Here is a 27,726-nt window from a genome sequence, read left to right on the forward strand (position 1 = left end):
AGGAAGCGTCCCGGGTCGGTCGGGCGGGCGGCGCTGTTCTCAGCTCAGCCCGGCCCACGAAGGGTGCGTTTTCAAAGAGCTGTTCCACGTCGCTCCAGAACAATGCCAGTAATATTAAGCAGAAGTGTCCTTCTCATAACCCAAATTCTGTCTCCAGTTTAAGCCAACAGTGCATGTAGGTAAGTTCATGGGCGCAGCACTCAACTTCACCAGTTGTGTGAACTTGGGCCAGTCTGGAGGACACATCAGGGGTCCCCTATAAATAGCCACACCTATCTATTATTATAAATAACATATACAAATTATGAGGAGCAGATTCTGTTTAAGTGAGTTTTACATGTAAAGTGTGTAGAATAGGACTAAAGTGTTAGCTGTTAACTCAGTCTTCAAAACAGCCCTAAAGGTAGGTACCATTATTATTTTAGGTCCCACAACTGAGTGGTAGAATTAGAATCCAGGCAGTTTGGCTCCAGAGTCTGACACTGCAAGAATGTCAGAGACGTTGCAATGATCAACAGTCTCAAAAGATGGCCGAGTTACAAAGTCTGAAGAGAGCATATCGTGTTTAGCAACAGAACGTCATAGGTGATCTTGAAGAAAGTAGTCTGGATGCGATGAGGAAGAAGATTACAATAGTTGAAGTGGGGCTGTCAGAGGAATCAAGGAGCATAAGATATTTTCAAGATACTTGGCCATAGGGACTGGCCGTGTGGTCCAATGGTTAAGACTCTGGGCTCCCAAAGCAGGGACCCAGGGTTTGATCCCTTGTCAGAGGAATAGATCCCACTTAGCGCCACTAAGACCTGGAGCGACCAAATAAATATTAAAAAAAAAAAAGATACTTAGCCATAAAGAGAAGGAGAAAGGGTGATAACCATGGGGTAGAGGAAAGCACAAGCTTATATACAAGTATTCTGTTAATGGGGAAATTGTAGTTATGTGTTGATGGATAATATAAACCAATGGGAAGGAAAGAGAGGCTGAAAATGCTAGAGGCAGGGGAACCAGGAATGTCTAGTTGAGATGAAGAGGTGGCTTCCAGAGCCCAGGAAGAGGATTAGCCTTGGACTAGATGAGGAGCAAACACGTTTGCTTCGGAGACCAGCAGAGGAAATAAAAATGTGGATGGATGTACATAATATTAGAGAAAAAAAAAGGAGACAGAATCTCGACAGTCTCCATTTTCTCTATGGAATAAAAAATTGTCATCTATAGACTATGGAAATCTTGAAGCAGAAGATTTTTTTAAGTCAGGATTTTTTTACTTATTTATTAGTTCTTATACTTCTTTATTTTATATAGTAAAATTCTGAGTGGTGAAGTTTTGGGTATGTTTTCAAAACACAAGGTGAAGCTATTGTGGTCAAAGGTGATAGAGCAGCTGAGGGGTGATTCCAGTCCACAGTTATGTAGTTGTTTCCAGGAGTGAGAATTTTGAATCATCCTGATCCTGGGATTATGCAGTTAACAGAATTATACTAGGACTGGGCTTCCCCAGTGGCTCAGCAGTAAAGAAACTGTTTGCAATGCAGGAGACCCAGGAGACACAGTTTTCAATCCCTGGCTCTGGAAGATTCCCCTGGAGGAGGGCATGGCAACCCACTCCACTGTTCTTGCCTGGAGAATCCCATGGACAGAGGAGCCTGGCGGGCTACAGTCCATGGTGTCGCAAGGAGTTGGACACAACTGAAGCTACCGAGTACAAGCGTGTTAGGACTGGGGAGCTAAGGGTGCTGATATTGGGGTGACTGACGTGACACACCTCGGGGTCTAGACCGAATATCCCTGTGAAGGAAGTGAGTGGGGAATGGCACCGTCCAGGCGGTAGGCTCTACTCATGCGTGGCTCCTGAGCACATGAAAAGTACTGCTGGTGCAAATAGAAATGTGCTGTAAGTGTAAAATACACACAGGATTTCAGAGTGCCCCAGCACTTAAGAAAATAAAATCAGGTGGTGATGGCTGGCCACAGAATTCCTCCCCACTGGTTGGGAACAAGGCAAGAGTTCTTGCCAGCCCATTCCTGTCAGCATTTCACCGGGGGATTTTAACTTGTTCATAAGAGAAAGAAAGAAAAGGTATAAATATTAGAATGAAAGAAATAATATTGTCATTGCTCACAAATGATAAGATTATATGTGTGAAAAATAACCTAAAAATGTTAGTTACTAAATGAATTTGGCAAGACTAGTAGATGAAAGATAATGCTCAAAATTGTATTGCATTTATTTATGCCAGTTTAGAAAAAAGTAAAATACCAAAGAGAAAGCGTCAGTTGCTCAGTTGTGTCCGACTATTTGCCACCCCATAGCCTATAGCCTGCCAGGCTCCTCTGTCCATAGAATTCTCCAAGCAAGAATATTGAAGTGGGTTGCCATTTCCTTCTCTAAGAGGATCTTCCAAACGCAGGGATCAAACCTGGGTCTCCTACATTGCAAGCAGATTCTTTACTATCTGAGCCATCTGAGCCAAAATTAAAAAAAAAAAAAAAAGAGTAAAATATTCCATTGATCATTTTGTGTATTGATTAACGAGCTTCCTTGGTGGCTCAGACAGCGAAGAATCTGCCTGCAATGCAGGAGGCCTGAGTTCGATACCTAGGTCAAGAAGATGCCCTGGAGAAGGGGAATAGCTACCCACACCAGTATTCTTGCCTGGAGAATCCCATGGATAGAAGACCCTGGCAGGCTACAGCCCACGGGATCACAGAGACGAACATGACTGAGCGACTTCACTTCATATTGATTAATACTGAACTGATATTTTGAATAAAACATGATGAAATTTAATTGTATCTGGGTTTTTTTTGTTTATCTTTTAAAAAATACTAGAGGGAATTCCTGGTGGTACAATGGTTAGGGCTCTGTGCTCTCACTGCCAAGGGCTCATATTTAATCTCTGGTCGGTAAACTAAGATCCCACAAGCTACTTGGTACAGCCAAAAAATAGAAATAAATGAAAATAGAAATTGGCCTAAATGGTCTCGATGATGAACTAGAAGGTTTGAATGAAGTCAAAGAACCACCGTGGAGGGAGCAAGGGAGACAGCTGGCAGGAGAGGAGTCATGAAGAGAAAGGGACCATAGTCTTAAGATTTTGGAGGTGGTGCCATTCTTTGGGACCCAAAATCCGTGTAGGAATTGCTGAAGTGGGAGGCACAGTTCATTGAAGTGAAAGGTGAGGTTCAGTGGAGGGCATTACCAGGGAGAGACAAGCTGGTTCAGGGTTTCTCTCTGTCTTGTTGACGATTTGGACTGGGTAATTCTTTGTTATGGTGTGTGTTGGGGGGGGGGGGGGTTGCCTTGTGCTTTTAGGTTCTTTAGCAGTATCTCTAGGACTTCCCTGGTGGCTGAGGTGGTAAAGAGTCTGCCTGCGATGCAGGACACCTGCGTTCGATCTCTGGGTCAGGAAGATTCCCCTGGAGAAGGGAATGGCAACCCGCTCCAGGATTCTTGTGTGGAGTATTCCATGGACAGAGGAGTCTGGTGGGCTATATCTGTGGGGTCGCAGAGTGGGACACAACTCAGCAACTGAACAAGACACAACAATCTTATCCACTAGTCCACCAGGGTAGTCCTCCATACGTTTCAAAAGGACCACCAGTGTACCTCTAGGAAAAGAAATGTTCTTTAGGTGATAATAACATAGTAGGCAATTGCACAGTAGGCTTCCCAGGTGGCAGCAGTGGTAAAGAACCCACTTGCCAGTGCAGAAGACATAAGAGACCCGGGTTCGATCCCTGAGTCAGAAAGGTCCCCTGGAGAAGGAAATGGCAACCCACTCCAGCATTCTTGCCTGGAGAATCCCATGGACAGAGGATCCTTGCGGGCTACAGTCCATGGAGTTGCAAAGAGTTAGACACGACTGAAGTGACTGAGCAATGCATGCAGACAGTTGCAGGCAGCACCTTCAGCTTTGCAGCAAATGGGTGTACAATGAGCAAGTAGGAACCAATTACAGCCTAGTTTCTCTCCTGATAAGCCATGTAGATAAAACATTTTCAAAATATTAAACTGATATGATGTCTAATGACCTTTGAATCTCAAAGTTAATTTCCCTGAGTTCCTCATGAGATAATAGTTTCAAACTGCAGGTCTTATTGAAAAAAAAAAAAAAAAGATTGTCTTCATTTTATAAGCTCCACCCTGGAAGCGATGTATTCAGAAATGACGAAGATCAGAAGGGCAGTTTCAAGCAAGCATGAAACTTCTGAACTTCTGAAACACTGATGAAAAGGAAGAGAATTGTTCAGACTTGAGGGTCAGCCCCACTGGGTGTCAGCTGGGGTAGCTTGAAGGCTGGGAGCTGCACTCCTCTGAGAGCTTGCTCACCCATGTCTGGCACTTGGGCCAGGGGGCTAGCGTGGCTGGCGCTAAGCCTTCTGGCTCCATGTGCATAACTCTGGAGTTGAAAACCCCATCACCCACAATACCCGCTCCTCCATAGTGGCTGGAGTTACATTTTTATTTTTCGGTTGGGATCCTTGTGTTTTTAAATATAAGGGTATACTCTTTAGAGGTATTGTTGTTGTTTTAGTTGCTTTGTCCTTTTTGCAACCCCAGGCAAGAATATTGGAGTGGGTTGCCATTTCCTTCTCCAGATCTTCCCGACCTAAGGATCTAACCCACATCTCCAACCACTGCAGGCGGATTCTTTGTCAGTTCAGTCGCTCGGTCATCTCTTTGCGACCCCATGGATAGCAGCATGCCAGGCTTCTCTGTCCTTCACCAACTCCTGGAGCTTGCTCAAACTCATGTCCATTGAGTTGGTGATGCCATCCAATCATCTCATCCTCTGTTGTGCCTTTAATCTTTCCCAGCATCAGGGTCTTTTCCAATGAGTCAGTTCTTCACATTGGAAAACAGGTGGATTCTTTACCACTATGCCACCTGGGAAGTCCATTTTGAGGTATATTTTACATATAATAAAATACTCCCTGGATTTACATGTAAATCCATGGCTGATTCAAAGAATAAAAAAAAAAAATAAATAAAATAAAATAAAATAAAATACTCCCGTCTTAAGTGCACACTTCAGTGAGTTTTGACAAAAGCATAACTGTGTAACTACCACTAAGGTATAGAACATTTCCATTTTTCCCACTTTCATCTTGTCCTTTTGCAGTCTCCTGTCTCAGCCTCTGGCACCAGGTAACCACTGATCTGCTTTGTCAACATGGAAATTCTATCTTTTCTAGAATTTCACATAAATGAAATTATATAGTATGTAATTTTTTCTCATTTCTTTTACTTAGTATATTTTTGAGTCATCTATATTGCTGTGTTCGGTAGCTTCCTTTTCTTAACATCTGTTTTCTTTTGCTTAATTTCCATCAAATGGATATAGCATATAATGGTTTCTGTTTTCTCAAGCACCAGTTGATGGGCTTTTGTGTTTTTTTCCAGTCTGGGCTAATATAACAATTATGAACAGCTTTGTGTACAGCCTTTCTGAGGGCATGTTTTCATTTCTCCAGATACTTAGGGATGGAATTGAGGGGTCTTACCCTTTCATTTTATATTTTTAACACTTAAACTGCTACTAGATGATGAGAGTAAACATGAATTTCTGTATCCTGCACCCAAACATGACAAGCTTGTTGGCAAGATAATTAGTTTCAATTCTTTTGTTTCTTCTACACCTCTCCTGTTGAAATCATTGGAGTATTTTCATTTTATATAATGTTTTATAGTCTATGGTTAGGTAGACTTCAGTTTTTTTGATTTGGTGTACTTAATGATTCTTTTAAATTTCACTGGAATAAAACCTTTAAGGAGACTTTCAGGTAAGATCATGAGCGGTCAAATGAATCTTTCTATGTTTGAAAATGCCCTCAAACTTGAATAATAACTTGGGCATAGAATTCTAGCTTCAGACTCCAGAGGAGAGATTTTGAATGTAGGTCTGTTGGGCTCCAAGGTTCATACACCATCCATCACAATCTTGGGAGATATTTAGCTTGGAACAAACCTAGATCAGACAGGTGTTAACTGTTCTTAAGCATATGAAAAGAAGTTATAACTACATCTCTAAGTGTTAGAACTATGACTATTTAGGTAGATTTCCCCTCAGTTGAAGGAAAAAAACCCACTCTGTGAAACCTGTTCAGAGAACAGTTTTGCTGAGATATTCGCTTTCACTGAGATATTATAAGCTATGTTACATGGCCTAACGAACCATATGGTATGGATTGTATAAAGGTGACAGTGTAGGCCAGCTACATTTTGAAAATTTCTTTCAAAATGACATATTTTGTACCATTTATATAAAGTATGAAAAAAAGAATAAGGTAAAAGTTTTGATAAACAGATTAATTTTTCAAAAGGAAACACACCATTAAACACACACTGTTTTTAATTAGTGTTGAAAAACCTAAAGTCCAGTCTGACTGTAATGTATTTCAAAGGCAAGCATTCGGAGAAGGAAATGGCAACCCACTCCAGTATCCTTGCCTGGAGAATTCCATGGACAGAGGAACCTGGTGGGCTACAGTCCATGGGGTCACAAAGAATTGGACAAGACTGAGTGACTAACACACTTTGAAACTGATTATAGATACTATGATGAAAACAACCTGGACCAGATGGTTTACACTGTAACTGAAGTTGGAGCGGACTTTATGCAGAATGCTACTGAGACACTGAGGCCCTCTGTGCTCAGGGTCACTGACTGTGTGGGCCAAGAAGTCATGACAATGCAGAGACCTTTCAAGTGCACGTGCTTCTGCTGTCCCTCCTCTGGGCAAGAGGTCAGAGAATGAAAGTCTAATCCATTGTTTCTTCCTGATCCAACTCTTCACCACATGGTTGTGCTCTTTCCAAAACCTCGGAGATGGGGATTGTCACTGGCTCTGACAAATCAGTATGTAAGAAGATTTGGGGAAGGGGGAAATTTAATTAATTAATTTAATTAACTCACCTAAGGAAAATAAAAAAAAACAACAACAAAGGCAAGCATTCACTTATTCACTGTGCTTAAATTGCATTTTGTATTTGTTGACAGAAATATCATTCCAATATCATTATATATTTTACTTTATTGTATACATATTAGATACATAGTTAAAAGGAATAAAAATCCTACTCTCTAGAACATGAGACAATAAATAGAACAAAGATTGGCACTATTATATAAACGGAATTCATGAACATAAATAGGTAATGTGATTTTTAACTATATTCATACTATGCAGTTTTAAAACTAATCTTTTACAATGACCAAATCCTTACTTGAAACTGTAGGGTTGATAAAGGATATATGCCACTTAAGTATTAGTTTGGAGACTTACAAAACAGTTTTAGTGGTGGTATTTATGTGTGAAAAGAGTCCTACTACTGTGTATGATTATCATGTTTTAGGAGACATGATTTAACAGTGAAGTGTTTATATTAACATTACAAGGAAGAAATCAGTTTTAAGTTATTAGTTATTTTAGAAATACTACTTAAACTACAATGACATTTATGAAATAGTATATATTCCTTCTCTAATTCCATTTTAATAGTCTATATAAACTGTTACCAAACGAAGCAATGGGGTTAAAAACTTTTTAGCATTTTACATAGTCAAGTTAGAAAAGGAACTTAAGAAAGGAACTCAGATTTAAAGTTCCAAAGACCCATCAGCTTTGGCATGTTTTCTTTCTTACCACAAATCATTTTCTCTTAGAAATGGAGTAGTTAACTATCCTTCTTATGACCTTGGCTATAATAAAAAAGAAAGAGGTCAAGAGACCACAGATGCAGAGTCACTGGCCCTGATGGAGAGTGGCAGCGAACAACCAGGGACACGGAGACCACAGAACTGGGTGACAAAGGAAGCTAACTGTCTTAACAAATTACCTAGCTCAGAGAAAAGCTCAGTCTGTTGAGATCAACAAGGTAGGATTAACTTTCTGCCGTGAATACTTAGGTACTTGGCAACTCCTGACCTAAACGACATACAGAACCACAACCAATCAACCAGCCAACCACTCTTGGAATATAACATAACCCCACTCCTTATCAGAACCTCACTCCTCTTCTGTCGGGTCAGGCTCCGAGAACATGCCGCACAGGGCTGTGTTGGGGCGGCACACGAAAGCATCAGTTTCACGGCCCAACTCTGTTAATTGTTCCAATGAAGACACGCAAGGATAATGGTCTTTTAACATATCTGGCAATTTAGAAGTCTTCTCTTGAAGACGTCGAGAACGTCTAACTGGTGTTAGAAACTTTAGCTCTTTATATGCTGAATTTGTTTCATCAAACTGCATCTTCTTTTTTACACTAAAAAAGAAAGACCCACAAAATTATTCCCATTTTCACTTCATACTTTTATACTAAACATTTATCCATGTGACTTGTCCTACAGAAAGAGGGCCTGCCAGCTCCCTGAAGTCAGGAACTTTTTCATTTCTCCATTTGTTGTTTGTTACAACTTGTACACACTAGATACTTGAATACCTATAGAATTGGCTAATTGTTCAATTTCCAAACCCAGTGATATTAGTAACACACAGAAATTAAAGTTTTTCTTTTTTAAAATGGTAATATTTAGGAAAAAGCAAAGCAAGTACAGGAATGTTCCAATTTCCAATGTACAATTCCAATGTTCCAATTTCCAATGTACAGAAATGTTCCAATCACATTTTGTTTGAAATCTTTCTATTAACAAATAGTTCTAGTCGGGAGCTTAAGGATTTCAAAATACCACATGCACAATCCCTAAGCACAAAAACAAGAGCACATTACATTTTAAAAGTTTACCTTTGCAAGTATGGCGTAGTGGACACATTATATTTAATTAAGCAACCTGCCCTAGTGTTTGTACTTGGGGTTTTAACATCACTGGTTGGGTCTTTTACTTCGTCATTTTGCTCTTTTTCACAATCTTGAAACACCACATTTCTAGGATGCTTATTTTCCATTTCCAGTTTTTCTGATTCTCGATCAACATCTGTATCATCAGTGTGGGCTTCTTGGATTTCTTCTTTGGTTGCACAAGTCTCCTCAATATTTTCTCCTACGGAGAGATTTATAGATGAAGCTTTTGTTTGAATATAAAGAACAAATTCAGAAGACAAGGTTATTTACAGTTAGCCAAATTTGCAAAATCAAAGAACCACACTGCCATCTTGTAACCATTTACTTTTTCTAAGCAGATACTGCTAACAATTATTTAACAAATATCTAATATCTCCTATGTGTCAGGGATTCAGAAATGAATACCAAAAGGCAATCATCCCCACCCTTTAAGAAGTTCACATTCTGTGGAAGAGACATGCTTTAAAATAATTATGTGGAAAATGCTATACATGAGGTTAAAAAAACAAAGGGTCACAAGAACTCAAACAAAGAAATAACTGAGTTTGCTTGAGGGACAGGGAGATGGCAAAGGAAGGCTTCACAAATGACATTTCCATGGGGTCTTGAAAAATGAGTACAAGACAGAAGGAAGACAATCTTGGTACGAGCTTAAATATGATCCACTAAGACAAAATTAAAGGGCAAGCATGCTTAGAATATATAAATTTTTTAAAATTGCAGTATAATTGACATATAATATTTGTTTCAAGTACACAATATAATGATTTAATATTTGTATATATTGTAAAATGATGATCACAATACATTGTGAAATGATTAACATCTGTCCCCACACAGTTACAAATCTTTTTCCTTGTGATGAGGACTTCTAAGGTTTACTCTCTCAACAACTTTCAAATATGCAATACAGTGTTATTACTTCAGATACCACACTGTGCTTTGCATCCCCAGGACTTATTTATTTTATAACTGGTAGTTTGTATCTTTTGACCTCCCTTCACCCATTTCAATGGGTTGGGCTATTCTTAGACCTTCCTCTGCCTTTGGTTTGTGATATACTAGTCTTTCCTGGTTTTCCTTCTGTCACCCTGATCATTCCCTCTTACGTGTGTGTGTATTAGGTTGCTCAGTCATGTCCGATTCTTTGCGAACCCACAGACTGTAGCCTGTCAGACTCCTCTGTCCACGGGATTCTCCAGACAAGAATGTTGGTGTGGGTTGCCGTCTCCTTCTCCAGGGGATCTTCCTGACCCAGGGATCAAACCCAGGTCTCTGCACGGCAGGCAGATTCTTTACCATCTGAGCCACCAGGGAAGCCCATTCCCTCTTAAGCTCCTTCATTAAATACAGCCATTAAGATCAGATCATATACATCTCCTGTATGTCCCACTGGTACTTTTAACAGCAACCATAAATAGAAATATTCTCTGTTGAACTAAAAAATCTTTATAGAGATCATCTAGTCAAAAAAGTTAAAGTATTAGTCATGTCCAACTCTTTGCAACCCCATGGACTGTAACCTGCCAGGCTTCTGTCCACGGGATTCTCCAGGCAAGAATACTGGAGTGGATTGCCATTCCCTACTCCAGGAAACCTTCCTGACCAAGACAGGAAAAGGCTTAGAGAGGTAAGGTAACTTTCACAGATACATGATAACGATTTTGAACCAGATCTCCTAGTTAAGAATTATTTACACTATGTAGAGTCAATGAATTTCAGAGATAAGTCAACAGGAGTATGAGGAAAGAACCAACTTAAATATTTTAAAAAGTTTAAAAGATAAAAATAATTCAGAAAAGAAATTTAAAATTAAATCACAATTCACCTGAAGGAAACAAAAGAAACTAACTTACCAAATTTAAGTTTTTCTTGACTCTTCATTGTCAGAATTTCAACAATTGTATGTCGCATCTCTTCAATGGGCTTAATTTTTTTTTAATGAAGAAAGCAGACCCATATAAGTTTTATATTCTTAGACATTAACTAGGTTATCCAAGTAGAAAATATTAAATCCAGTGATTAAATTACATATTTTAAAAGAAAGCAATGGTTCTTAGACCATTTTTCTCAGAATTCTTGCTACTCAAGTTGAAAAACATGACTATCTTTTCCAAATAAAAATAAACTTAAAGAAAAGAAAGTGAAGTCGCTCAGTCATGTCCGACTCTTTGCGACCCCATGGACTGTAGCCCACCAGGCTTCTCTGTCCATGGGATTCTCTAGGCAAGAATACTTGAGTGGGTTGCCATTTCCTTCTCTGGGGGATTTTCCCAACCCAGGGATCCCACATTGCAGGCAGACACTTTACCCTCTGAGCCACCAGGGTTAAGGGATAGAATTTTATCAATTTAAAAAATTTCCCTGTTAATTTTTCTTAACCCTATGGTAACTATTACTGCTTGCTTGACAGGAATAAAATGAATGAACAAGTAGCAAATTAAGACTATTAATATCTATCAAAGAGCTGATTATATTGTTTACTCTAAATTTGTATTACTTTATTCCTTTTCTCCTTCATTCCAGCCCATGGTTATATTTTTGTTTCACATGCTATTAAATGCATCTTTGAAGAGTTCAAGGTTGATTAGTCTAACATTTCATTCATTCAAAAATTCAGCAGTTCAGTAACTATGCATTAAATGTCATATAGTGTAAGTACTTACTATATTCCCTTGAACCACAATGCCTGCTAATGGAGTATATTCAAAGTATGATACAAAAGGGAAGTTCAGGGTCACATTCTTAATTTTTGAACTTAGTCCTAAAGGACTCACCCATCAGGTGTTCAGTTTTCTTGTCCAATTTTGATCCCTGTTTCCCAACTTCTGCTCTGGTCTCACATCTCTCTCTTGACTGCTTTCTCTATGAATGCCTGGCTCTAGTTTTGCATCCTAGCTATACTGTCATAAACACCATTAAGTAACGTCCCTTCTGGCTCAATGAAGTAGGGACCTAACATTCTCTTCCAGGTGAAGTTCGGTGGAATACAATTATCCTTCAGCAAAGTGTCTTACACATTTAGAGAGAATACCTGCTAAATATATGATATGTTAATTCAGGTGAAAGATCAAATAGTATTTGTTGGCTTTGCTGATACTAAAGGATATAGACCTTTCTTAAGGAAAGGCTGAAAAAGCAAAGTTTTTAAAAACTCTGTAAACAATTTCCAAGAATGCATTTCTGAGAAACTTGGCCAAAAGGAAATACATTTAGGAATATCTGCCCATAAAAACAAAATAAACAACCAAATAAAAACTCAAGATATGACTTATTCTATGCCCCAGGGCTTTTTTGTAGCAGCACAATGGGAAGAGGTAACAGATATGATATTAAACCACTATGGTGCTAATGTCAGAGAAATTAGTTGATTGCCATTTTCTATATGTGACTGGACCAAACATATGGCATATAAATGTGAGTCCATAAAGATAAAAAGTGAGAGTTCTCTGGTAAGAGAGCTTGCTAACATTTTTTAAAGTTAATTTAATTCCATTTGCTTTCTATTAAATACTTTTTAATACCGAAAATTCAGTCTTTCAGTAGATTTCTCCACTAGACGATGTCCAAAATGACATGCTGTGGTAAACTATTTCTCACATCACATTTTAGGAAATGCATATTTCAGCTTATATCCATTTTCTAAGGTCTGACTATCCCTAGTACATGAGCAAGTTTTAGAAGGGAGAAAAACAGCCTCTATAATATGTAATTCTGTAGTCTTTAAACATTCATTACTGCCGCATAAATAAGCAAAATTGTATCAAGTTATATGGTGACGTGTTCCAAAATAATTCTGAATTATTTACACTGAAATAATAATGACCCATAAGTTATCATCTCACCTGAGCTCCTGCCAGAATGGCCTTCTCATAGATTGCGATAATATTTTCAATAGGACTTGTGAGTGATTCAATATGTGCAAGGCATATCCAATATTTAACAAGCTTTTTGGCATCCGGAATATTTTTAATCAGGTCGTTTAGTGTAACTAATACTTCTTCTTTTGGACACCCCTAAAACAGCAAGAAATAAAGTGAGTGATGCTGTTTAGTCTACAAACTATGAACAATTAAGTAAGCCTACTACAATCAGGATCAGTGATAAAGAGAAAAAAAGGTTGGTAGAAAATTATTCATATAATAGTCACCATTGTTTTCCTTACTCCAAACTTATTCTGAATGGTTAGCAAGAAGTAGGTCAGTCAAGAGTTAGAAAAAAGAAACACTAGTTGAGAAAAAATAAGTAAAAAAAGTGACTAACACGCTACTCAGTCTTTATGTTTACCCTCTTGTATGCTATGGAATTCTATTTGTTGATGTATGTACATACACACTTCTTTCCGCCTGTGCCTGTTCTCAGTTGTGGCTTGCAGGATCTTCTTGTTGAAGCAAGTGGGATCCAGTTCCCCGAGCAGAGATGGAACCCAGGTTCCCTACCATTGGGAGCGCAGAGTCCTAGCCACTGGACCACCAGGGGAGTCCCTATTTGTTATTACTTTATTTATAATTTTTTAACCTACCAAATGCTTATGGAAACAGCTCGCTAGTTTTTTTTTTTTCCTGATTATCTTTGTCAGGTTTTGATAGTAAGATTAAAAAAATGAATCTGTAATGGCTTATATAATTAACAGCTATATATAGGTAAATAGTAGGGCAGAAAATTCCACAGTATCAATAAAAAACCCCAGTAGAGTAGATAGGAATAGAATCAGTTTCCCTGACCATAATTTTCACTGGCTGTCAGAACTACAAAAAGTTTACAGATATTCATAAAGACTAGAGAAAGGTTTGAAATCACCCTCTGTATATTCATCACTCTTGCTATGTTTAGACACCAGTGAGTGACCAAAGCAAGATTAAGGAAAAGTCAGGAGGAAAAAATACACACACACACACTCTGAAGTTGATTATCATTCCCATAAAATTCTGGTCCAAATCATTAAATTCTACAGTTCAAGACCATGTTGGTTTAGAGTAATGGGATTTGGTTTGCAAATATTTTAGTTAAATTTAATCTGTGATAATAATTTGTGCTGCTAGTCTTTGGTAAAGTATAGAAGGAGTAGAAAAAATAATTTGTAAATACGTTGACTGAATGTAAAAAACAGAAGTATCAGAGCAAATACCCACCCCCAGTCCACTCTATATTAATATCTTAGAGAAATACAATATTTATAAACTCAATGGAAAAAAATCTAAGAATCCCTTTGATACATTTATAGGAACTCAATTAGAATGTAGCCCATTAAAGGCTAAAGAGAAACAATCTCACAATTAAGTCTCCATGACACTGATGACACATTAATTGGTCAAAAAAGACTGATGATATAATTTAATGAGATAACACTGATGAAGGTAATTTGTAAGCTATAAACTTAATTTGTAAGCTATTAAGCTATAAGCTATAAAGCTATAAACAAATATAAGATAAACACTCTATCTACCTCATTAATCAGCTTCAGGCATTCAGAAAATGTCTTGTTTACTTTTTCAGTAAACAGTCGTTGCTCATCTTCTTCTGCCATGGTAGTCCAGAAGGATCCAACAGGTTGTTCATCTTGTGTTTCAGGCTCAGGCCGGGTAACTGCTGAGCTTGGAGGCCGTTTCAGAATTCTTCCTTTGCCAGCTTTCCACTCACTCAGACGAGCTCTACAGTTAGAAGCAGCATATAAACATTACTGTGACACTGATGACAGAATTCTGTCAAACACAGTGAAAGCTGAACAACACTTCCAGTCTTTAATTCTACACTAGTGGCACATATATAGTTCACCTTTTTGAAGATAAAGAGGGAACATATCAATGTTAACTATATGCGCCAAGACCCCAAGAATGCATTTTTAAATGGAGAGGTTATAAAACATTTCCCAATTTCATTAACCATTTTACCTTTGATTACATAAAACAACCTAATTAAACCTGTTTTGGTTTGGTTTTAGTTGCTAAGTCACATCCGACTCTTTTGCGACCCCATGGACTGTAGCCCACCGGGCTCCTCTGTCCATGGGATTACCCTGGCAAGAATATTGGAGTGGGTTGCAATTTCCTTCTGCAGGGTTTCTTCCCAACCCAGGGATCAAACCTGTGTCTTCTGCATTGCAGGTGGATTCTTCACCACTGAGTCACCAGGTAAGCCCAATCAAACATACTCAAGTATAGTAACTTAGGATATACTGTTCCACAATATAAATAGCCTTAGGCTGATCTGCATATGAAGAGAATCCATGTACAAAAACCTCAAATACTCTAGTATCAAGGAAATGATAAGCCGAATTCACAAATGGTACTCTACTGAAAACTGAGCTAATAAAATTACATCTACTTACTTTCTCTCTTCCGCAGTTTCTTTGGGCCGAGTCCATCTACTGTCGACAGCTGCTTTCACCGTAGTGTGTCTGCGCTGGTCAGTGCTTTTTGACTTTTCTATCAGTTTAGTATTAGAAGATGAAGCAGGCCTGGCTACCATTTCGGCTGTCATGCTTTTTGATAGTGTCTTATTTCCTTTTGTGTCCTGTGAAGAACTGGTCTTGATGCCAGATGAAACTGTATTTAACTCTTTCTCTCGAGGCCCCTTCCGGACTGTAACATTGGCAGACATCCTGCTGCTGCCCTGTTTCATGGCGTCCTGGGTTTCACTGTGCTGACTTCTAATAGGAGGTCGCACAAGGTGTCGGATATGAGATGTAGTGTTTGCAAATTTAGTGGCAGTTGTCATATGTGAGGCTCTATCACTTTTTACTGTTATGCTGCTGACGTCTCCAAGCTGAGGCTTTGTGGCTTTAGAGACAGTCGCTGGAAGTTTCTTGGTTGTTGTAGAACTGTCATCTTTTACTTGCAGTGGTTTTCTAAAGGAATTAATCTTAGACTGAACAATTTGTCCACGATATGCTCCAAGCACAGGTTTCTTGGGCACGTTAGCATCGTGCTTTGGTTTTTCTGTAATCACTGTTTTTTTCTTACTGTTGTTTTTAAGGTGAAATGTTTGGCTTAATGTTCTATGCTGACTTTGGGGGTCATCTTTAACTGGTAACAATGGCAGAGTTTGATTATTATCCTCAGAATTAGGTGGATCCGTAGCTATAGTTGAATTGGTTAATTCATTAGAAGGTTTTAAAGGAATACAGTTTTTTTCCACTGTTAAATTATTTTTGATCCCGGTAGGTCTACCAACATTCTCTTTATCAGCCTAGAAGAGTTATTTAAGACAAATCAGTATTTTAGAATTCCTTTCTTTCAAAAAGAGTTTAGGGAAAAAACCTTCTTTAGGGATGAGGGAAAAGGGATGGAGAACTACTCCGTATCTTACCATTTTTGTCTTTATTTTCAGAACTTTTTTCCCTTCTTGGATCTGGCCTTCAGATGTCCTGACTCTCTGATCTCCATCACTTAAAGAAAAGAAAAGAAAATCCACATGCTTTTAGATAATGCTTCCTTTTTGAGGGGAGGTATAGGAGGATATAACCACTCTCCGACTTGATAGTTCTAAATTGAGGCAAGAACTGAGCTGAGGTTGACTTGTCCTAAGCAAAACTTTTCTTTATTGTAGGGTGATTTAAAGCATAAACAACATAGCTAGGAAAAGTAAAGATATTTTCTTACAAGATCTTAAACCCTCCCCCCATAGTCTCATTCTAAACCATTCTCTAGTTGTTCAAACAAGTCTTCAAAAATCTTTGTTAAGCAACACTTTCTTTGGTTAGTTTTAAGTACCTGGTACCAGACTTACCTTGGAAAAAAACAGCTCTCCCAAAAGAAATCCAAAAATTTTCAAACACACAATTAATTTATTAATTAATGTGGATTTTAGTTTCTAGATGGCACTGCATTTAGACTATACATCCCAAGCAAAAGGTTCTTCAAGAATTAAACCTAGGAACAAGATGGCGGATGAGTAGGTGGATGTGGAGTCTCTCTCCACGGATACATCAGGAATACACCCTCAGACATAGAAGTGCATGCAGAACACCAGTTGAGAGCGGACAGGAGTACCTGACCAGCAGAAAAGGATATACAGACCCACGCAAAACTCGGTAGGACAAAGGAGCTAGAGGGAAAAACAGGAGTGTTAGTTAGGACTGGGCCTGCCCTAGGCGGATGGGGGAACTGAAACAGGGGTCTGATCCCCACACTGGGGCAGTTGTCTGAGTCAGAGGAGAAACATTTAAGGCTGAGAGTCAAACAGCTGATCTGTGGCAGGCTAAATGGAATGAGAATCAGACAGTCCTTAGCGCAGCCATACGTACCCTGGACAGGGATGTAATCCCCTGGAAGGTGCAGCGGCTGGGAGCTGGAGTTTAGGGATTGTGGAGCAATCCCAGGGCAAGGGCTGCTGTTGACTGCAGAGAGATGGATCGAGGGGATGTGAGGGAGGAGACTGGTGGGAAATGCCTGTGGAGGGAAGCCAGGCAGCTATGGATGCAAGGCGATACTGCTGAGTCACACGTAGGGGGTGGACCCATCACCATAGCCTCTCTCCCACCACGTGCCAGCACTGGCCGCTGAACAATAGAGAGGCTGGCCCATCAAACGCCTGATGCACTGACCTACCAGAGTAGGACCCCACCCAGGGTGCTCCTTTAAGTGACTGATGCGCCCAAGTACAGAGTAGGCAACCACCCAGAGGACCCCAGCCAGGGGTCCCCTCTATGTGCCTGATGCACGGAACAACAGAGAAGGGCCCCAGGCAAGGGAGCCCTCTAAGCCTAAACGCGCAGAGCTGCAGAGAAAGACTGGCCAAAGAAGCCTTCTGATCACCAGCTCCGAGAGGCCTGAGAAAAGACTGTGATAGGGCCCCAACTCCTGCGACAGAGGCAGCCCGTGTCCCTGCACACTTGGCACCACCAGGGTTCCCCAAGTCAAGCAGCTGCGCCACCTTCACGCTCAACTCTCACTGGGGCAGAGCTGCCACAGGCAAAAAAGCCTTGCATCTTTGTGCACAGGGTTGCTTTGGTAGCGTCCAACTCTGCAACCCTGTAGACTGTGGCCTGCCAGGCTTCTGTCAGGGAGGGGTTCTCCAGGCAAGAATACTGAAGTGTATTGGCCAGTGCAGGTGGCATACCCTTCTAGAGCACGGTATTTCCTGCTGCCCTGGCCGCCAACTCCCGAGTACCTGGTGCTGTCAGAACCCCTGCGACCTAAGCAGCTGCACCACCTCCACACCTGGCCCTCACGGGGGCAAACCCAAGTCCTCCAGGGCAGCCTCAGGAGCAAACCCCAGTGGACGACCCACATGCAGAGGTGGAGATAAAACCACAATTGAAACCCAGGGGCAGTGTGGCTAAGAAGAAGACCCAAAACCTTCCCACCAGCTGTATAGCTGCAGATTATATCAACACGATTAAAAAAAAAAAAAAAATTCACACGATCAATTATGTAGACTCTATCTACAGAATATATAAAAGGTCACTGAGAGCTCCCACAAAAGAAAATGCACTAGCTGTGGACACTGGAGGTAGGAACACAGAGGAGTAGGAGCAGGTTGTTATAAACCTCTGCCTCTATTTTGGGCTTTTGCAGTTCTAGAGTTTCCTTTTTTTTTCTTTTCTCTTTAAAAAAATTTTAAACCTTTATTATTTTTCCTACATTTATTCCTTTGTTGGCTTTTTCTACTGTTCTTTCTTCCTTGCAGTTAATCTTTAATGTATATAAATCTTCTCTATCTACCTCTATTTAATTCTGCATATCTATTCTTTCTTTCTTTTCCTCTCAACATATTTGTTAGTTTTATTTTCATTACTTTATTCCCCAATTGGCACCTTGCTTTAGTTTTGTTTTCCAGTTTGTGATTTAGTTAGTTTTGCTCTGGTAGATATAATTTTTGGTTTCCTTTGTTTGCAGGGTCAATCTACTGTACTTTATTTTTGTTGGACTGTTTTGATTTTGCTTATGGGTGTATATGTGTATATGCAGTCACACTTTTAATTTTTATTATTGTTATAAACCTCTGCCTTTGCATTAGGCTTTTGCAATTCTGTTGAGTTTTCCTTTTTTTTCCCTTTCTTCTTTCCTCTTTTTTTCTTCTGTTTTTTTTTTCTCTTTTTTATAATTTTAACTTAAAAATTTTTTAAACCTATTATATTTTCCTACATTTATTTCTTTGCTTGCCTTTCCTACTGTTCTTTTCTCTTGCAATTAATCTTTAATAGATATAAATCTTCCTCAAATACCTCTATTTAACTTTGTATATCTATTCTTTCTTTTCTTTTCTCTCAACATATTTGTTAGTTTTGCTTTCATTGCTTTATTACCCACTTGACACCTTGCTTTAGTTTTGTTTTCCAGTTTGTGCTTTAGTTAGTTTTGTTCTTAACTGGTAAATATAATTTTTGATTTCCTTTGTTCGCTGGGTCAATCTATTGTACTTTACTTTTGTTGGACTATTTTGACTTTGCTCACGGCTGTATATGTATATTCCATTATTGTAATTATTATTTGACTGATTTTGTAACTGCCATTTGTCTACAGTGCATCTTTGGTCCCTCGTTTTTGGATATTTGTTTTAATCTCACTTAATGCCATAACAAACCACTTGTAGAATCTTTGATCCTGACCAGAGATCCAGCCCTGAGCCTTTGGAGTGGTAGCACTGACCCAAAGACCCTAGACTACCAGAGAACTAACCCTAGGGGGTATCAAATAAAGAGAACTCACACAGAGGAAACCACTTGAATACAATTGCCGGCATCACCCAACCACCAGTAGCACACTATGCAGGAGGCCTCATCTAAACAACAAACAAAACAAAAATACAAACCCAATATCAGCAGACAGGATTACCACCTCACTCAGCCTTGCCCATCAGAGGAAAAACAAAGACTCAGCACAAATCTCACCCTTTTAGAAGCTTACATAAACCACTGGGCCAACCTTAAGAAGGGCAGAAACCAAAATGAAGAAAGAATTTAACCTTGAAGCCTGGGAAAAGGAGACCTCAAACACAATGAGTTAAAAAAAATAACGAAAAGGCAGAGAAATACTACACAAATAAAGGAACAAACCAGAAACACAGAAGTCCAAATAAATTAAGAGGAAATAGGCAAGCTACATGAAAAAGAATTCAGAATAATGATAGTAAAGATAATCAAAAAACAAAATGGAGAAAATGCAAGAATCAATTAACAAAGACCTAGAAGAATTAAAGAATAAACATACAGAGACAAACAACACAATTACTGAAATTAAAAATACTCTAGAAGGAATCTATAGCAGAATATAGGAAGCAGAAGAACGAATCAGTGAACTAGAAGATAAAATGATGGAAATAACTTCTGAAAAGAACTGATAGTCTCAGAGACCTCTGGGACAATATCAAACGCACAAACATTCAAATTGTACGGGTCCCAGAAGAAAAGAAAAAGAAAGGGTATGAGAAAATTTTTGAAGAGATTATAGTTGAAAATTTCCCCAACGTGGAAAAAGAAATAGTCAATGACATAAAGAGTCCCATACAGGATAAACCCAAGGAGGAACATGCCAAGACACATACTAATTAAACTAACAAAGACTAAACACAAAGAAAAACTATTAAAAGCAGCAAGGGACAGGCAACAAGTAACATACAAAGGAAACCCCATATGCTTAACAGCTGATCTTTCAGCAGAAATTCTGCAGGCCAGAAGGGAATGCAGGATATATTTAAAGTACTGAAAGGGAAAAAGAAAAATCTACAACCAAGATTACTGTACCTGGCAAGGATCTCATTCAAAATTGATGGAGAAATAAAGTTTCTCAGACAAGCAAAAGTTAAGAGAATTCAATACCACCAAATCAGCTTTACAACAAATGTTACAGGGGCTTATATAGTCAAGAAATACAAGAGAAAGAAAAAGATCTACAAAATCAACCCCAAACAATTAAGAAATGGCAATAGGAACATATGTATCAATAATTACTTTAAATGTAAATGGATTAAATGCTTCAACCAAAAGACATAGACTGGCTGAATGGATAAAAAAACAAGACCCATACAAATGCTGTCTACAAGAAACCCACATCAGACCTAAAGACACATATAGACTGAAAGTGAGGGGATGGGAAAATATATTCCATGCAAATGGGAAGCAAAAGAAAGCTGGAGTAGCAATCTTCATATTAGACAAAACAGACCTTAAAATAAAGAATATTATAAGAGATAAGGAAGAACACTGCATAATGATCAAGGGATCAGTCCAAAAGGAAGACATAACAATTGTAAATATCTATGCACCCAACGCCGGGTTCGATCCTTGGGTTGGGAAGATCCCTTGGAGAAGGAAATGGGAGCCCACTCCAGTACTCTTGCCTGGAAAATCCCATGGACGAAGAAGCCTGGTAGGCTACTGTCCATGGGGTCGCAAAGAGTTGGACACGACTGAGCAACTTCATGCACCCAACACAGGAGCACCTCAGTACATAAGAAACACTAACAGACACAAAAGGAGAAATGGACAGTAACACAATAATAGTAGGAGACTTTAACACCCCACTCACACCAATGGACAGATCATTAAAACAGAAAATGAATAAGAAAACAGAAGTCTTAAATGATACATTACATGAGATGGATCTCATTACAAACACATGGAGATTAAACAACACATTTCTAAAACCAATAGGTTCCTGAAGAAATCAAAAATGGAAATCAAAAAATTTCTAGAAACAAATGACAATGAAAACACAACAAGTCAAAACCTATGGGAGTAGCTTTTGCTGCAGTTCTAAGAGGGAAGTTTATAGCAATACAGTCCTACCTCAAGAAATAAGAAAAACATTGAATATAGACAACCTGACTTTACACCTAAAACAACTGGAAAAAGAAGAACAAAAAACCCCAAAAATTAGTAGAAGGAAAGAAACATAAAGATACAAGCAGAAATAAATGAAAAAGAAATGAAAGAAACAACAGTAAATATTAATAAAACTAAAAGCTGGTTCTTTGAGAAGATAAAATTGACAAGTCTTTAGCCAGACTCATCAAGAAAAAAAGAGAAGAATCAAATCAACACAATTAGAAATGAAAAAGGAGAGGTTACAACAGACAATGCAGAAATACAAAGGATTATAAGAGACTATTATGAACAACAATATGGCAATAAAATAGATAACCTGGAAGAAATGGACAGATTCTTAGAAAAGTTCAATCTTCCAGGACTGAACCAGGAAGAAACAGAAATTATGAACAACCCAATTACAAGCACTGAAATTGAAGCTGTGATCAAAAATCTTCCAAAAAACAAAAGCCCAGGACCAGACGGCTTCACAGGAGAATTCTATCAAACATTCTGAGAAGAGCTAATGCCTATCCTTCTAAAACTCTTGCAAAAAATTGCAGAGGAAGGAACACTTCCAAACTCATTCTATGAGGCCACCATCACCCTGATACCAAAACCAGACAAAGACAACACACACAAAAAAAACTACAGGCCAATATCAATGACGAACATAGATGCACAAATCCTCAACAAAATTTTAGCAAATAGAATTTGGCAACACATCAAAAACTCATATACCATGATCAAGTTGGGTTTATTCCAGGAGTGCAAGGATTCTTCAATATACGCAAATCAATCAGTATGATACACCATATTAACAAACTGAAAGATGAAAACCATATGATAATCTCAATAGATGCAGAAAAAGCCTTTGAAAAAAATTCAGCACCCATTTATGATTAAAATTCTTCAAAAAATAGGCATAGAAGGAACCTACCTCAACATAGTAAAGGCCATATATGATAAGCCTACAGCAAGCATTATTCTAATGGTGAAAAACTGAAAGCATTCCCCCTAAGATCAGGAACAAGACAAGGGTGTCCACTCTCACCATTATTATTCAACATAGTTCTGGAAGTCCTAGCTACAGCAATCAGAGAAAAAAAAGAAATAAAAGGAATCCAGATCAGAAAAGAAGAAGTAAAGCTCTCACTGTTTGCAGATGACATGATACTGTACATAGAAAACCTTAAGGATAGTATCAGAAAATGACTAGAGTTAATCAGTGAATTTAGCAAAGTTGCAGGTACAAAATCAATACACAGAAGTCACTTGCATTTCTATACATTAACAATGAAAAATCAGACAGAGAAATTAAGGAATCGATCCCATTCACCACTGCAACAAAAAGAATTAAATATCTAGGAATAAACTTACATAAGGAGACAAAAGAACTGTACATAGAAAATTATAAGACACTGATGAAAGAAATCAAAGATGACATAAACAGATGGAGAGATACTCCATGTTCCTGGGTAGGAAGAATCAATATTGTGAAAATGACTATACTACCAAATGCAATCTACAGATTCAATGTGATTCCTATCAAATTACCAATGGCATTTTTCACAGAACTAGAAAAAAAAATTTCACAATTCATATGGAAACACAAAAGACCCCAAATAGCCAAAGCAGTCTTGAGAAAGAAGAATGGAGCTGGAGGAATCAACCTTCCTGACTTCAGATTATACTACAAAGCTACAGTCATCAAGACTGTATGGTACTGGCATGAAAACAAAAATATAGACCAGTGGAACAACACAGAAAGCCCAGAAATAAACCCAAGCACCTATGGGTACCTTATTTTTGACAAAGAAGGCAAGAATATACAGTGGGGAAAGACAGCCTCTTTAATAAATGGTGCTGGGAAAACTGGACAGCTACATGTAAAAGAATGAAATTAGAACACTTCCTAACACCATACACAAAGATAAACTCAAAATGGATTAAAGACCTAAATTAAGATCAGAAACTATAAAACTTTTAGAGGAAAACATAGAATACTCGATGACATAAATCAAAGCAAGATCCTCTTTCACTCACCTCCTAGGGTAAAGGAAATAAAAACAAAAGTAAACAAGTGGGACCTGATTAAACTTAAAAGCTTTTGCACAGCAAAGGAAACTATAAGCAAGGTGAAAAGACAACCCTCAGAATGGGAGAAAATAATAGCAAATGAAACAACTGACAAAGGATTAATTTCCAAAATATACAAGCAAGTCATACAACTCAATACCAGAAAAACAAACAACCCAATCAAAAAGTGGGAAAAAGACCTAAACAGAAATTTCTCCAAAGAAGACATACAGATGGCTAACAAACACATGAAAAGATGCTCAACATCGCTCATTATTAGAGAAAAGCAAATCAAAACTACAATGAGATATAGCCTCCCACCAGTCAGAATGGCCATCATCAAAAAGTCTACAAACAATAAACGCTGGAGAGGGTGTGGAGAAAAGGGAACACTCTTGCACTGTTGGTGGGAATGTAAATTGATACAGCCACTATGGAAGACAGTATGGAGATTCCTTAAAAAACTAGGAAGAAAACCACCATATGACCCAGCAATCCCACTCGTAGGCATACACCCTGAGGAAACCAAAATTGAAAAAGACACATGTATCCCATTGTTCATTGCAGCACTATTTACAATAGCTAGAACATGGAAGCACCTAGATGTCCATGAATGGATAAAGAAGTTGTAGTACATACACACAATAGAATATTACTCAGCCATGAAATGGAACGCATTTGAGTCAGTTCTGATGAGGTGGATGAACTGAACCTACTATACAGAGTGAAGTGAGTCAGAAAGAGAAAGATAAATATCGTATTCCAACGCACATATACAGAATCTAGAAAAATGGTACTGAAGAATTTATTTACAGGGCAGCAATGGGGCTTCCCTAGTGGCTCAGAGGGTAAAACATCTGCCTCCAATGTGGGAGACCTGGGTTCAATCCCTGCGTTGGGAAGATCCCCTGGAGAAGGAACTGGCAACCCACTCCAGTTTTCTTGCCTGGAGAATCCCACAGACAGAGGAGCCTGGTAGGCTATAGTCCACGGGGTCGCAAAGAGGAGGACACAACTGACCGACCTCACTAACGGAGACATAGAGAATAGACTTATGGACATGGGGAGAGGGGAGGAGAGGGTTAGATGTATGGAAGTAACATGGAAACTTACAGTAGCATATGTAAAAGACAGCCAATGGGAATTTGCTGTATGGCTCAGGAAGCTCAAACAGGGGCTCTGTATCAACCGAGAGGGGTGGGATGCGGAGGGAGGTTTCAAAAGGGAGGGGATATATGTGTACCTGTGGCTGATTCATGTTGGGGTTTGACAGAAAACAACAAAATTCTGTAAAGCAATTATCTTTCAAAAAAAAAAAAAGAATTAAACCCAAACTTCCTTTTACAGATACAGGCTAGTTAGTACAGGCCATGAGACTCTCTTAGCGAGTGATTTCGTATTCTGTGAACAAAGTGGGGGAAAAAAGGGTCAGTTGGACATGCCTTTGATTCTAAGTCAGATTTCAACTTTAGAGATATAAAAAAGGTGAACTAAAGGTATATTTTAGGGTCAACAGAGGTTGAGAGCTCTATAGTTGAGTTTAGAATGTTCTTTTCTTCCCATTGTGTATAAGAGTACTCTAAACCCCATAACCCAGTTGGATTCCTTATTTAAATAAGTAGTTGAGAGTCACAGTCACATTTGAATTAATGTTCTTTCTCTGCTTTCCCTCTATTAATTTCATTCCACCTCAAGGTTTTAAATAAATACCATCTACACACAGACAACTCCCAAGTTTTTATCTCTAGTCCAATTCTCACCCCTGAACTTCACACACATCACTGTTTGGCATCTCCACTTAGATGTCTTCTTGCTACCTCAAACTTATCATGGTCAAACAGAGCTCTGGATTCTCCCACTCCTCACTCAGGCTTCCCATCTCAATATATAGGATCACCATCCACCCAGTTATTCAAATCAAAAGTCTAGGATCATCTTTTTGTCTTGAACAAAAAAATTGGGATTTGTGAAAGAAAATGTTTATTATAAAGAAACTAATTAATATAAAAAATTTTTTAAAATTTTTATTTGGGAACAATGCCAAACTTATATAAAGTTGCAAAATTATAAATAATTTAAAGAATATCCATACATTCTTTACCCAGATTTGCCTTTTGTTAACATTTTATCCCATTTGCAATATCATTTGCACTCTTTCTGAACATGTCTATGTGTAGAATATATACAACTTTTTACCTGAATCTTTCAAATTAAGTTATATATATAATGGCTCTTTACCACTAAATGCTTTGATGTTTATTTCCTAAAAACAGGGATTTTATATACTCACAGAACAGTTATCAAATTCATAAGTTTACCTTGATTTACCACCTTATTGTTCACAGTTGAAAACTGATCTAATAATGTCCTTCACAGTATTTCCTTTTCCACTATCAAACACAGTATAATGGTCAGGTATTGAACTTAGTTGTCATATTTCTTTAGACTCCTTTAACCTGGACATTCAGGATCATCTCTGACTCTATTTTTTCTTTTATATCCCACAGCTAATCCATCACCAAGTCCTGCCAGCTCTATCTCCTAAATATAAGCATAAGTTTCCACCCTGGAGAAGGATATGAAGCATTCATCAAGAGAAACTATATCAATAAATACAGTACCTATTATAAAAAAATGCAAATTAAAATACTGGATTAAATAAAAGGTTATTAAAATTCATTTCTTCTTTAAAAATGTGGCTACTAGAAAATTTTACATTACACATGTGGTTCACATTACATCTTTACTGGACAGCTCTAATTTGACAGAAGTGAATTGAAAAACATTTGATCTCACCTGAGTAACATCTGATTTTCCTGTTTGCATGCAAAGGAAGTTTTTCTTTTTAACAGCTGCTCCTTGAGTTTTTGTCTTCTTTGCTCTAAACAACAAAAGAGCTACAGGTCAGCATCATATACAATAACATCAAATAAAATATTGATTAAAAAAACATACTGATTTAACTTCGAAAAATATTCTACTTGAGATCACATATTGTCTATAACCGAAAATTTCCCATTTCAGTACTGCCTTTGAGAAATAATCATATTTTTAAATGACTGTTGCTATAACTAGTCCCCATAACCACTCTGAACAAGAATAACATTCCCTACTGTCCGAAAGTGAAAAGTCTGGAGAGCATCACTGTCGACATACAGCTCCTGAAAGCCAAGTGTCAAGAGCTAAACGGTAGAGATGAGACACCTGACTCCAAGTTCTAATTTACCAGAAGTGGGTGAGAATTTGTTTTCCTATCCATAGGCCAAGAAATAGCTATTATTTCTGAAGATCTGGATCACTCGAGATTTCTCTGAACTCGAAGGCAACATGCGTTCAATCTGAAGCATCAGATGCGCACACCCTTCGCTCCAGAAATGAACTCCCGACTCGGGATGCGGGAGTGGACAACTCTAGATTTCTCTTAACTCGAAGGCAACATTCCTTGAATCTGAAGCATCAAAAGTGCACACTTTTCGCTGCAGAAATGAACTCCCGACTTGGGAGGCGGGAGGGCCCTGCGCAGGCGCAATCCTCTCCCCGGGCGGACGCGGCCCCGCCCCGCCCCCACCGGCCCGGGAGCCCCGCATACTCGCTTCTACCCTGCCCAGGGCTAAACGGATTCTCTCACCTGAGACGCGTCTCCCCCACCAGCCGGTCACGACCGCACGCAAGGAGCTCAACCCGTACACTAACATCGCACAGCGGGCACCACTCCGATTGTCCAGTTCATAAACGCCGAGAACGCGGCCGCGAAAGGCCGAGCACCCCGTGCGGGCTTCTCACACAACCGTGCCGGGTTTGGGAGCGGGGGAAGCCGGTCTGCGGCCCCGCGGCCCTGACGGCCTTGCCCGAGCCTTCCCGCCCCCGTGGCCGCCCCGGCCCCTCAGGCAAACGATCCGAGTCGGGCTCGCGCCGCTCCCGCCACGGTGGGCCTCACCTCTGAACGCGGACTGGGCCCTCTGACTCGGGTTCAGCTGCAGGTCCTGGGGGATGGCTGGGGTGCTCATCGCAGCTCGAGGCAGCGGGGTACGCGTCTCCGGCGTAGAGTCCCTGCGGACGCCGCCGCTGTTGTCTGCCTCTGGGCGCGCGGGGCTCT

The 27,726-nt window shown here is 39.1% G+C and overlaps 1 protein-coding gene across 1 annotated transcript; it reads right to left on the reverse strand.

Annotated features, from left to right (window-relative positions):
* Nucleotides 1-7,017: 7,017 nt before the first annotated feature.
* On the reverse strand, nt 7,018-27,726 carry CKAP2 (cytoskeleton associated protein 2). The gene is made up of 9 exons (XM_043477912.1): nt 27,568-27,726; nt 26,427-26,511; nt 16,112-16,190; nt 15,132-15,991; nt 14,250-14,454; nt 12,649-12,819; nt 10,660-10,729; nt 8,747-9,002; nt 7,018-8,266 (listed from the first exon to the last, which is right to left on the reverse strand). Exons 1-9 carry the CDS (start codon nt 27,635-27,637, stop codon nt 8,011-8,013), a joined length of 2,052 nt encoding a protein of 683 aa, XP_043333847.1. The 5' UTR covers nt 27,638-27,726; the 3' UTR covers nt 7,018-8,010.

This window comes from Cervus canadensis, chromosome 9, assembly GCF_019320065.1.
Source record: "Cervus canadensis isolate Bull #8, Minnesota chromosome 9, ASM1932006v1, whole genome shotgun sequence".
In the NCBI taxonomy this organism is placed as follows: Eukaryota; Metazoa; Chordata; class Mammalia; order Artiodactyla; family Cervidae; genus Cervus; species Cervus canadensis.